The following is a 13,091-nucleotide window of genomic DNA, read 5'->3' as shown; positions in this document are numbered from 1 at the left end:
ATTGGACTAGATCAGGAATGGCCAAACTTGCTTAAAGTAACAGCCACATAGAAAAAATGTCAGATGTTTGTGAGCTGAAAGACATGAACAAATATTACACACACATTTTTATTAAAACTCTTAATACTTTGTACGAAAACATAAAATACATATGTATGCACTTTACAACATGACCATGCTAGGAGGAGACTTTTAAAAAATAAAAGCTGGGAATAACAGTCCCCATAAGAGCAGCATAGGGAAAGGTTGGGAATTATTTTTGGCACCATGGGAGAAGCAAAAACACATGTACCATATAAATTACTGATCACCATTTGCATCATTATGCATCACTCTTTGCCTTGACATCAAGTAAATACATTTCCAACAAGAGCCATGAAACTACAGCTCTTGCTCTCTGTCTTCCCACTCTAGGTCTCTAGGCAACCTCTGTGGTGGAGAAGAGTTTGCAAGCCTGCCTATTCCCCCCTCCCTTCCCTGCTTCACGCATGGCAGAAATAGTCGCCTATTACGGGTCAGCTCTCAGAGGCTGATTGACATCCTGATGCTAAGCATGCTTACTTGAGAGTAAGCTTGCATTAAATTCCTCCTCAACCTCCAGGAGTCACACAATATGTGTGAAAGAAATATGTGTGGCTCCCGAGCCACAGTTTGGCCACCTCTGGACTAGATGATCCTGGAGGTCCCTTCCAACTCTATGAACTCTATATGAATTGTCATTACACAGTGTCAATCAAATGGTGCTGGTGGTGCAATGTGCCATCAAATCACAGCCAACTTACAGTGACCCCTTATGGAAATCTGAAGGCAAGAGATGAACACAAGTGGTTGGCCATTGCCTACCCCTGTGTAGCAACCCTGGGTTTCCTTGATGGTCTCCCATCCAAGTACTATACCTGCTTAGCTTCTGAGATCTGACGAGTCTGGGTAAGCCTGGACCATCCACGTCAGGGCTGTCAGTCAAATAAATCAAGCTAAATACTAAATAGCATTATATGTCATCTATCAGATGCTCTCAAAAACAGAAATAGAATGTCACAGGGAAAGATCAAGTAGCCAAGCAAACAGAGGAGATATGGAGAATGTGTTATGTGCCCTCAAGTCACTTCTAACTTATGAGTTAGTGACCTCCGAAAGTCCTATTGTTCAACTTTGCTCAGATTTTGCAAACTGAAGGCTGTGGCTTTCTTGACAGTCAATATACCTCATGTTGTGTCTTTCTCTTTTCCTTCTCCCTTCATAGAGAATGTCTGACATTAGAATGTATAGAAGGGATTTTGGGAAATCATTTCACAGTCATAAGAACATAAGAGAAGCCATGTTGGATCAGGCCAGTGGCCCATCCAGTCCAACACTCTGTCACACAGTGGCCAAAAACCCCCAGGTTGTATCAGAAGATCCATCAGTGGGGCCAGGACACTAAAGTACCAAGAATAAAGAGCATCATCTATACCAGGGGTGGCCAAGGGTAGCTCTCCAGATGTTTTTTGCCTACAACTTCCATCAGCCCCAGCCATTGGCCATGCTGGCTGGGGCTGATGGGAGTTGTAGGCAAAAAACATCTGGAGAGCTACCCTTGGCCACCCCTGATCTATACCTTGTGGCTAATAGGCACTGATGGACCTCTGCTCCATATGTTTATCCAATCCCCAAGTCAGTCCATTCTAATCCACATTTAATGGAAAAAGGTGTCAGCCCTATAATGTCCATATGAACATGTGGCCATGTATTGTGTCCAACCTCTGATCCATTTAGCCTGATGCCTTCTGCTCTGACTGGCAGCAGCTCTCAACGTTTTCCCAGTCCTACTACTAACTGGATATTCTACATGATCTTTCACCCTACAAGGCATAACCTAGATCTCCTCCTAAAACAAGAGTATATGCAATATTATGCATCAGAACATTTGTCCATCTATCACTGTATAGTCTATGCAAACTATCAACAGTTTTTGAGGGACTCAGGATAAGAAAGGCATTTTATAACTATACTATCCTTTTACCAGGGGAAGTGGAATCTGAGACCTTCTCCATGTGTATCATGTTCTCTGCCACTGTTGCCCAAGGCTTACCTTGTGGTCCAACAGGACCCCTTGCACCAGGAATACCAGAAGGCCCCCGGATGCCAATGTCTCCTTTTGGACCAGCTGGGCCTGGAGGCCCCTGTGAGGCCAGTCTTCCTGAAATGGAGGTAGGAAAAGGAGGTGAAGGAGAGGTTCACATATTCATATGCTAATGAAAAGAAAATAACAATGAGCACCCACAAATGTGACTGGCTTGAAGAAAAAGGGAGTTGTCATGCTTTTATGGAAGAAATGTTCCCTCCAACTCTAGCTGTGTTGGAAACAGCAGATGAGCACAGAAGAAAACGCACTCTAGACATGTCCAGAGATGCCTTGAACTCTAGCCACTCTGCATGTATGGAGAACAATCGCTCTATTAGAAATATGTTTAAGATAAACAGGCTGAAAGACTAGAAGCTGACTTCCAAAGACCAGTAAGCTTTGCTTAACTTACAGAAATGGAGCCAATTTTGTGTTTCATTTCACAAACTTTGTTGTTGATATGACCTTTTCTAAAGTACTTAGAAAAGTACTTTTCTAAAGTACCCACTTCTAAACTGACTGCAGACTGCAAAGAATTCCATGCTATTTTCTGCCTTCCCCACGTGAAATGCAGGGCTCTCGTTTCAAGTAACACTAGACAAATTTTTTATTTTTCAAATTTTGTGCTCAATATATACAGCATTATTGAACAACATGCAGTATTTCATGGCAATCTGGCACACTATGCAGATTTTGCCATCAAGCCTCCTCACCCAGTTCACCCTGTTTCTCCTCTTTCAACTCACGTGCAAGATGACTTGTGACCCATTCTTGAGTACCAAGTCACAGTTTGAAAATCTTGGATTTACAGGATGTCCTCCCTTTAGTGGGAAGCCTGCATATGAGGTGTGGCAGATGCCGGAATATGATACCGGGAGTGGGGTTGGGAGATTGCTTTTCCTTATCAGAGGATATCAATACAAATGCATTTAATGCTGGAGCATCAGACATTCTGATTTGTGAAGCTCACTAGATTGCTTTGAACTTAAATGGCCTCACATCAGTACATACCATCCCGTCCTGGAATGGGTGTCCTTAACCTCTCTCTGGGGCCTGGAAAACCTGCTGAAAACAGAGGGGGTAAGACACAGGATAGAGTCTTTACAAATAGGGGAGTATAGCTGATCATCTTCAGCCCCTTTTCCCCTACTGAAGTTCATCAGACTGCTCATGTACTCTGTCTCAGAACACAGGAGCAACTTGCAGACACTGTCTGCAAAATTTCAGATGTATTTCCTCCATTCTCCACCCTACCCAGCTTCAAGTCACTTCCAACTCAAATGGCGCCCCTATGAGGCTTGAAACTTTGGATTAAAAAAATTAAGCTGAAGGGAAGGCTGATTTCTGTGACTGTATTTCAATATTCCATCGTCGTTCAGAAAAATGTGGCGAGCCACTATCTTGATACTGGGGAAATGTCATCATAGCAGTCTCAATGCCAGTCACTGTGCCAAAACCATCATTTTGTGGTTCCTTTGTCACATAGTCAACACATAAATATAGTTGTGTTGTAAACCATCAGTGAGGTTTTTAGGAATCCATCTCTGGTGCCCAAATGCTGCATGATGCACAACAATTTTGTGTGTGCAGAAATGTAAATGAAGAACAGCACTGACTTGCCTCACAACATGCCCAAAAACTGCAGCACCTTTTCTGTATAGTATGAGAAACGGGGGGCAGACTGGACTGCTTTGTCCACAACTGGCACAGTAGAGACTGTCTCTCACTTGATGCCACCTATTCTGGCCACCATCCTATTCTTTGTGCAAAGAGAAACCAAAGGGATTCTCTCAATAGTAACTCTTTCCCTCTTCTCTCTCTCCTCCCCTTGTGTACCAAACCAGAAACACATGTTCTGTCAGGGCAAGGGAAGGCCTGATAAATCTTTCCAGCTGCAAAAAGCTTAAGCCAAAGCTGGAACCATTGCCAGACCCCAGAACGGTCCGGCACCCAGCTGCTTTCAATTTAAACCCGCCCTCTGCCTGGTGTACTTCTAACTAGTTCTGCTGCAATGCTGGCAGGAGCTGAGGAGTGGAGGAGGGGATGTCAGATACCTGGAGTTGACAGTCAGAAGCAAAACTCCACTGACCCCATTTCTCTCCAGGGAAGTCACAGCCAATCTCAGGATGCTTCTGCATTCTTCATGTGAACTTGGAAAGTTTACTACTAGATACATGCTGGCACTAAACCAACCAGCACAACCTGTGTTAGGGGTTGCCTGTGTGCCACAATGCCGTGAGAGCACAGAATAGAGTATGAGCCACAGGATTACACTTCCTGTGAATCTCAACACTTTGTGTTTTTTTAAAAAACAAACAAAACAAGAAACTTCATGGTACAGAGATAATGCTGCAAAGAACTGCATGCAAAGGCCTTGAATGAGGAGAAAGGCTCCAAGATCACTATTCAGTGGTTGCCAGCTGGTGTCAAGGATCAAACTCCTTGATGAAAGAGAAGCTATAGCCGGGAGCAGGTCCCAGTTCTGCTCTCTTCTCCATTATTCCTTTCAAGTTGTTTAGGAAAGAGGAAGTGGCGTTAAAAAAGTAGTGCTTCCGATTCCCTAAGATTCTCACTTCCAAAAAGACTGGTTTCTGGATCCTGGCCAGGGCTTTTTTTTGAAGCAGGAACTCCTTTGCATATTAGGCCACACACCCCTGATGTAGCCAATCCTCCAAGAGCTTACGGGGCTCTTAGTACAGGATGTACTGTAAGTTCCAGGAGGATTGGCTACATTGGCCTAATATGCAAAGAAGTTCCTGCTACAAAAAAAGCCCTGACCCTACCTGTTCCTCTCCCCACACCCAGTAAACCTAGCACTTTCATCCTGATTCACTTGCCTTTTATGCTTTCATCTCCTGGGCTCCCCTGAGCAGCCAGAGAGCCCCACAGAGCCATGGAGTCTGCAGAGGCATCTCCCTTAGGGGACTGTCGTCTGCCAGGTACCAGGGAAGTCACTGACTCAGCTGTTGAGAGAGTTGCTACCTGTGAACAAGAGCAAGCATTTTCAATAATGAAATCCTCAGTGAGGAAGGTGAACGATGTAACCATTGCATGAGTATGATTGGCAGGGGGAGACAGATCCACACACATACATTATTATTACCTGGGCTGACCCAGAAATGTTTCAGGGCCTGAGTCAGAACATTTGAACAGCACATGCTCTTTCACTAATTAACATGGGTTAATTCACTGAGAAGTTCTCCTGCACAAGTCCTCAATGAAATGACCAGGTCTGCACATTCTTGTGCAGTTCCTATTCATTTCAGTGGAGGCTTGCACAGGGAAATTTCCCAGTAGACTCTCTGCCCTTTTTTTTTTTTTTTCCCCAAGTTAAACATTTTTATTGAGGTATAAAAGTAGCTTACAATCCATAACACAAGAAGTTTACCGTGAAAATTAACAGAGATAACGTCGTAAGCTTAATAGACAAAATACAGAGCAAAAACAACAACATTTAAAAAACAAAATAAACAAAATACAAACAGAAGGTAATAATAATTATAGTTGTTATAACACAGTATTTAAAAATAAAATAAGATCAGGGAAAGGAAAAAGGAAGATATAATACCCTTTAAGTAACTTGAAATTAACTTGTTAAAAAACAAATTTTATAACAACAGGAAATCCTTATACATTTTATTTTTAGAATAAGAGTTAGCATAAAATGGATCGGTGTCAAGCTTTTCCAGAATGGGAAGCCAAATTGCCAGATATTTAGCGTAGGCTTGGTATGGATCTTTATGGTCTATGGCTGCCTGAATTTTATCCATTACAATGTGTTCCCAGACCTTAAGTAGCCAGTTGTCAAGTGTCAAATTCGATGTGTTTTTCCAGGACTGCGCGATCGTGGTTTTAGCCGCTGTCAGGAGTTTAACTATCAAGGATTTTTTAGAAGGTGAGAGACGGGTATCAGACCAATGATTAAGAAGTATCCTTGATGGGTCATCTGGGATCAGGACCCCAACTAGGGAGGAGAGATGGGCACAAATTGAGGTCCAGAATGATCTGATTTTAGGGCAGTCCCACCAACAGTGAAAATAAGAGGCTTTGAGCCCACAGTTTCTCCAGCAGTCTGAAGAGCCTAACTGGGTCATATGGGAGAACTGGTTAGGAGTAAGGTACCAACGTGTAATCAATTTAAAGTTTTGTTGAGATATATTTATAATAGTAGATTGTAGGGCATCACTAGCCCATATAGAATCCCATTGGTCGGGGGAAAGGGTGATGCCACAGTCTTTATGCCATTGAGTGGTGTAAGAGGGTAAGGTTGCTTCAAGTTTGGACAATAGGATTCGATACAGCCGTGAAATGAGACTTTTAGGCGTTCTCTCTTTGTGAAAATGAAGAACCAGATATTCGTAGTCAGATGAAGGGCGAGAAAATGAAGAAATCACATTAGGGTCCTGAAGAAAGTGCCTGATTTGAAAGTATTCAAACCAAGGTGCTGGCTTGGTCAAAACTTGGTCTAGGTCATTTTTAGGTAGAAGTTGTTTAGAAGATGAAAGAAGATTAAAGAAAAAAACTTTTGAGGAGTCTCTCCAGACCTTGAAAGAGAAGGGTAGTTGAGCAGGGAGGAAATATTTTTGTCCTACAAAGGATGAGATGGTAGAGAGACCTGGAGCTAGAAAATAACGCTCCGAATCCCATACTGACAAGAGCGCCCTGAGGAATGGGTTCATAAATTGCCACGGTGGGCGTTCATTTTTCTTAAGCCATAGTAGTTCGTAGTATTTCAGTGGGGTAAAGTGAGCTTCCTCTATGGGCGTCCATGGCGGTGGGGGATGTTGGTACAGTATTTTGGTCATCTGGGATAAAATAGTAGCTTTATAATACTTTGCAATGTCGGGAACTGCTAGGCCACCTTTTTGTCTTGATCGACATAAAGTTGAAACTTTGATTCTAGGCTTTTTATATTTCCAGATAAAGGAGGTCAGTATTTGTTGCCAGGATTTTAAGATAGACTGAGAGATCTCAATAGGAAGAGCCCGAAAGAGATATAAAAACTTGGGGAAAATGAAAGATTTAATTATATGGATTCTTTCCATCCAGGATAATTGCAACTTATCCCATTGCTTTAGCGTGGTAGTAATCTCAGAAGCCGTGGCCGTGTAGTTAGTTTTTAATAGGCCAGCTATGTTTAAGGGAATTTTCAGCCCCAAATAGGACCAATAATCAGAGACCCAATGGAAGGGGTAGTTTGCAATTATGTCTTTTTTAGAAGTATCGGAGATTTTAATTGGGTAGAGAATTGATTTTGAGTGGTTAACTGTAAGACCTGAAAGTTTACTGTAATCAGACAGGAGAGAGGAAACAGCTTTAATAGACTGTAGTGGATTTGTAATATATAAGACTATATCATCGGCAAATAAACTTATTTTGAAAGTAGAATTTTGGACAGTGATACCAGAAAACTCTGAAGAAAGCCGTATCAAATTTGCAAAGGGCTCTATGACCATGGCGAATAACAGTGGTGATAGGGGGCACCCTTGACGAGTTCCTCTTTCTAGGATAAGTGAAGGGGACTGTTGGCCATTAATTTGTATAAACGCCGATGGACAGGAATACAAAGAATCTATAACCGTTCTGAACCTAGGTCCGAAACCCATATGATATAAGACTTTTTTAAGGAAGAGAGGTTCTACACTATCAAAGGCCTTCTCTATATCTAAAGCAAGAATGCAAGAGTCGTATGGACTCTCTGCCCTTTGTTATGTCAGATCTCTCAGCTTTCTCCTTGGCCATTCTTAATGGCATCCAGAATCCGCCGCCTGATTTCTGAGCACAGAAATGCAGCCTTAGCGAAATATGGGCTGAGGGCAGGCAACAAATTTGGAGTCAGTTGCACATTCATTGTGTGCCAGAAATGACCACAGGAAAAGGACCTCAAGGTAGGAGTCCTTTAACCTGGTTCCAATTAAAGAGATCCTGATGATGGCCTGTTGCCAGAAGGAGCAGAACTGGTTGTTGCTCCAACTTGCACCCAAAGAAGCCAAGGAATTGTACCTGCTCTGGCCTATAATGGTAAAGGGGCTTCCTGGATTGGGGTTGCAGGGGTGGGAGGGAAATATCACACCAAGCAGCATGGCTGAGACACACATACACAAACCCCAAATTAAGAGAGACACTGACCTTGGCTTCCAAGAAACTGAGGCGCTCAAACAGTTCTGACATTTTGCTGCAGTTTAAACAACCTGGGGAGGTAAATAAAAGAAGAATGTGAAGGGGGGGGGATGGCTTGCAGTAGATACCTGATTGCTTGTCTGTTTCTTTTATTCTGGTATTTCAATAAGTCATCTGCAGAGGTAGTTTACACCAAAATTAAAATGAACCCATGGCACTGTCTGATTCTGAGTCCAACCACTGGTCCTTCTAGTTCAGTATCATCTACCGACAGCACATCTCCAGATCTCAGGCAGAGAAAAATATTTCCTGAAATCCTTTTTTCATTGGAGGAGCCAAGGACTAGACCTTGACAGGGCTGCTGAGAGGGTGGAAATGAAGGTACAAAATCCAGGGTCAAGAATACAGGCAAGGTTCCACTGGGAGAGAATAGTAGCATCCTTGTTCCAGTCCAGGATGTTATGTGTCTTCTTTGGGGTGTTCAAATATGAAACCAAAGGGAGCACAGAATGAACCACTACAAGGCAAGGCAAATGAGAACAAGACCAAATTCTTTATGAGTTGTGTAGAAGAGGAGACATGAGGCGATGCAGTTCTTCTCAGCCCTGCATAGCAACATGCTTTTCTTCTTGACTACTAAAGTAGAAGAGCTATTCTTCTCTTTTGCATCCAGTCACACTAACCAGGACCAAGGCAGGCATCCTTAGGATTCCAACAGGTGTTGCATTATCTGCTTTGCAAGTGGTCTTGGGGACACAACCAGTGATTCCAAGCCACTGCTGTTAAACATCAGACATTTTTAGTAAAATGTTGCTGTCTGTCCAACCAAAAGTCAGATGACTATTTGCAAAAAGGGGTAGGGGGCCAGGATCCTCTTATATTGCTTGCCTGGAATGCATGCTGAAGTCATCAGGCTGGGTGAGCATGTGGATAAAAACCAAAAAACACCTTTCTTTGTGCTCAGATGAGTGAAAATTACATATCACAGTTTATCCATACAATGTAAATTGGCCTTTGCAGCTTCCTCAATTTGCCTCTGGGCCATGCAGAGAAGAGAGAAGGGGTTAAAGTCTTCTACTCTGTTTCTCTATTCAAAACTGGCTCTAATAGTGCAAGTGAGGACTGAAGGTTCAAACCCTGCTCTCTCTTCTCTGCACAGACCTGAGGCAAACTGAGGCTTCATGAGCCTTTCATCTTTCACTATTCTTGTGATGCCGAATTACTCCTGTGACATGATCACAAGAACACATTCAAGACACACCTCATCCAGACCAGCTGACAAGACAAGATGTTGGGGGATGATCTCCTAGCTTGTTTTGTCTTCATACACTTCATTGAACTGTGCTTTCATTGATAACAACAGATTTCCTTATTTTACACAAATATTTTGATTGATTAAAAAAAGCAATTGTCCTCCCTCATTAATCAGGCACCAGCTTTTAAAAGTACTAGAAATATTAAATATCCAGATTAGAAAAGAAACAACAATTAAAGAATTAACGATTAGAGGTGAAAACTATAAATTACTGACTTTTGTGGATGATTTAGCGTTGGTGCTAAAAGATCCATTATCCTCGGTGGTGGCCGTGAAAGAAAAATTTGAAATGTATGGTGAAGTGGGTTTGAAGATAAACTATCAAAAAACAAAGTTTATAACTAAGATTATGACAGGAGGGCAGATAAAAGACTTCAAAGAGAAATCAGGTTTTAAATCAGTTTTTTTTTTTAAAAAAAAAATGCAGTTACCAACAAAAGCCACAAGTGGCAACCAAAAATGCAGTAGAGAGAAAAGTGAAAACAGACAACAGTTTTTGAATGGTGGGGCACTGGGGCCACTCTGGAATAACCTTGATTGTATATTAAAATATATCTGTTCTTTGGTATGCTATCCAGGGATAGAGGAGGGCTGCAACTTTACAACTAATACAGTTTGGGCTCTTCTTTCTCTGTTCTTGTCTCCCTTTCTATTTCCCTGCAAAAGTCTTTCCTACTTAAGCATTATCTACAATCTCTCTAGACAAAATAAAAAGGAAGAGTGTTAAGTAAACCTCCCTCTCACTGAGGTGGGAGGGGGGGAGGCAAAGCTCTTCTTGGCCCCCCCTGGGTTAAAGCAACAAGTACAGGAAACCTCCCAACTCTCTAGCATCAGGTGAAGACAGGCATAGCATTCCAAGTGCGTTGGGGGTGAGAATACACATTGGCTGCCCTGAAAAGAAAATGCTATGGAATGCAGTGAATGTTTTTTAAAAGTTCTTCTATGACATTTAAAATATGACTTCTGTCTTCATCCACCACTCTTGCCTTTCCACACTAGGACCTGCTACCAGGCAACCAAATTAGTGCTGCAATGATTTTCATTCATTTACGCACAAGAATACAACAGGCGAGAACGTTTGCGTGTGGAGGCCCTGCGTTCTCATACATGTATGAAATTTCTGCACATCTGGCAACACTGCCTGTGAGTTTGAAGCAGAAGCCAACTGTGCACGGATTCAGCTGGCCCGCCTCCTCATGAGGTCACCAATAAACCTTCCCCACCCCCCAATCTTGGAGCAATTTTCACTTTAAAAACAAGCTTCTTTTTTCTTTTTAATAAGTAAGACAATAAATGAACAGAGAAGTTTATGAACATTCATTGAAGGCTTTAAAAGATTTTGTTAAAAAGATTAAGGAAGGTAGTGGCAGAATCATGATGGAGGGATCAAAATCGAACTCTGATACAACATCACTAACATACAGACCAGTTCTTTTATTTGCAAAAATTGGAGAAAGAAAGGTTCATCCCACAGTTAGGGTTCCAAATACACACATAAAGCTGCCTTATACTGAATCCAACCAAGGCTTTTTTTGTAGCAGGAACTCTTTTGCATATTAGGTCACACACCCCTGATGTGGCCAATCCTCCAAGAGTTTACAGGGGTTTTAGTACAGGGGCTACTATAAGCTCCAGGAAGATTGCCTACATCGGGGGTGGTGGCCTAATATGCAAAGTTCCTGCTGCCCAAAAAGCCCTGAATCCAACCATTGGTTGATCAAAGTCAGTATTGTCTACTCAGACTGGCAGCAGTTGTCCAGGATCCCAGCAGAGGTGTTTCACATCATCAGATCAATCTAACTGGAGGTGCCAGGAACTAAAAATGAGAGCTTCTGTATGCAAAGCAGAGGCTCTTCCACTCAATCACCGCCCCTTCCTACTTGAAGAAAAATGTCCTGACCCTTTAACACGGGATTAATGTGTGGAAATGGGCAGCTGAAGCTTTTCATGGCATGGAGGCAAATAAAACCCCATTATGCCTATATTAAAGGAACAAGATCTTTTGCCCTCCAGGATTGTTAGTTACTTCAAATCTACAAAAAGTGATAGTAGAATAAACTTTTTTTTAATTTCTAAACTACTGCTAAACTACTAGTAAACTACTGCTTATTTTTTTCTGCCCTTTGACAGCTATTTGTCTGCAACATAAATGGCTATTGCCAGGACATGTGTACATATAAAAACAAGAGTATGGGGGGGGGGGGGTTTGTCTTCTGAACTATTGTTTTTATTTGCATGGAAAGCTATGCAGATTTAATCAGTTAAACTAATACGAATAAGATTGCTTTGACTATTGTTTTTATTTCTTTGCAAAACTATGCAGATTTAATCAACTAAGACTAATATGAATAAGATTGCTTTGTCTATGTGAGAATGTGTTTCCCAGCTTTAAATCTGCAAAGGCTAGATTGCTAAAGCATTAGAACAGGGGTGGCTAAACTGCAGTTCAGGAGCCACATGTGGCTCTTTCACGCATATTATGCAGCTCTCGAAGCCCCCAGTCACCCTGTCAGCCAGTTTGGAGAAGGCATTTCTCTCTTTAAATCACTTCTCCAAACCAAGCCAGCCAGTGGCTTGGGGAATGCATTTAAAGTAGCTTTCTTTCCACCTCTCCTTCCCTTCTCCCTCCCCCACTGATTTGTCTGCCTGCCTGCCTTCCTTGCAGTTCTTAGACATTTGATGTTCATGTCTTGTGGCTCTCAAACATCTGACATTTGTTCTATGTGGCTCTTATGTTAAGCAAATTTGGCCACTCCAGTATTATAACAATATATTGATACAGTCTACTAGTTCTTTTGAATGCTCACATTTCATTTAAAAAAACAAACAAACTCTAGCACTTTTCATTCCAGAGCTATGACAATGAAGCTGTATCTCCACAACAAAAATTAAAATGTAAAAAATTAAAATTGGAAATTCAGAGGAGATAGTAAATAGCCAATACATCATTATAATGTTATAATGCTATAGAGATATTGTAACTGGGTGATCCATAAATCTAATGATGGATGGATAGATAGAGAGAGAGCGAGACAGAGAGAGAGAGAGAGAATGGGGGAAATAGAGTCAGGAAGGCGATAAGGAAAGGAAAATGCCACCAATGCAAGCAAGACCTTAGATAATGTAGGCCTTCCTGTCCAGAAAAAAAGCCTTCTGATGTCATGAGCCCGCCTAGGCGAGGAGAGCGGGATGCAAATGGAATAAAATAAATAAATAGTGGAGGAAATGGAGCTGAGACGGGGCTGAGAGAATGAAAACGGTACTAGTGTGGGCGAGACCATGGATAACATATACCTTCCTATCCAGACCATCTAGTTACATGCTTAGACTGTGCTCCTCCTAAAAATATTTTTGAAAAAAGTATTCGTGAATTTTGGCTCTAGTTGGGATAGAACACCCACTGGCCCCACTATGGCTACAACCTTTCCCCACATTCCTCATAGCTGGAACCAGCAACTATTTGATCAAGCTATGTATCAGGATCAGTTCACCGTCCAAGTGATGAAATCAGTCATTTGGGGTGTCAAGCTGAAGGAGGGCAGCAACATGGGA

General features: G+C 42.0%; 1 protein-coding gene across 2 annotated transcripts in view; it reads right to left on the bottom strand.

The window, feature by feature from the left end:
* The window catches only part of EMID1 (EMI domain containing 1), an 88,597-nt gene that overhangs the window by 32,909 nt on the left and 42,597 nt on the right, over window positions 1-13,091 (bottom strand). For both annotated transcript variants that reach the window (XM_060249302.1, XM_060249301.1), the window contains exons 5-8: window positions 8,234-8,295; window positions 4,942-5,086; window positions 3,116-3,169; window positions 2,072-2,179 (exon numbers count right to left, since the gene is read on the bottom strand). In XM_060249302.1, the coding sequence (XP_060105285.1) occupies window positions 2,072-2,179; window positions 3,116-3,169; window positions 4,942-5,086; window positions 8,234-8,295 (369 nt within the window). The remainder of the gene's footprint in view (window positions 1-2,071; window positions 2,180-3,115; window positions 3,170-4,941; window positions 5,087-8,233; window positions 8,296-13,091) is intronic.

This window comes from Heteronotia binoei, chromosome 11, assembly GCF_032191835.1.
Source record: "Heteronotia binoei isolate CCM8104 ecotype False Entrance Well chromosome 11, APGP_CSIRO_Hbin_v1, whole genome shotgun sequence".
Classification (NCBI taxonomy): Eukaryota; Metazoa; Chordata; class Lepidosauria; order Squamata; family Gekkonidae; genus Heteronotia; species Heteronotia binoei.
This window is presented reverse-complemented; position numbering and strand designations above follow the sequence as displayed.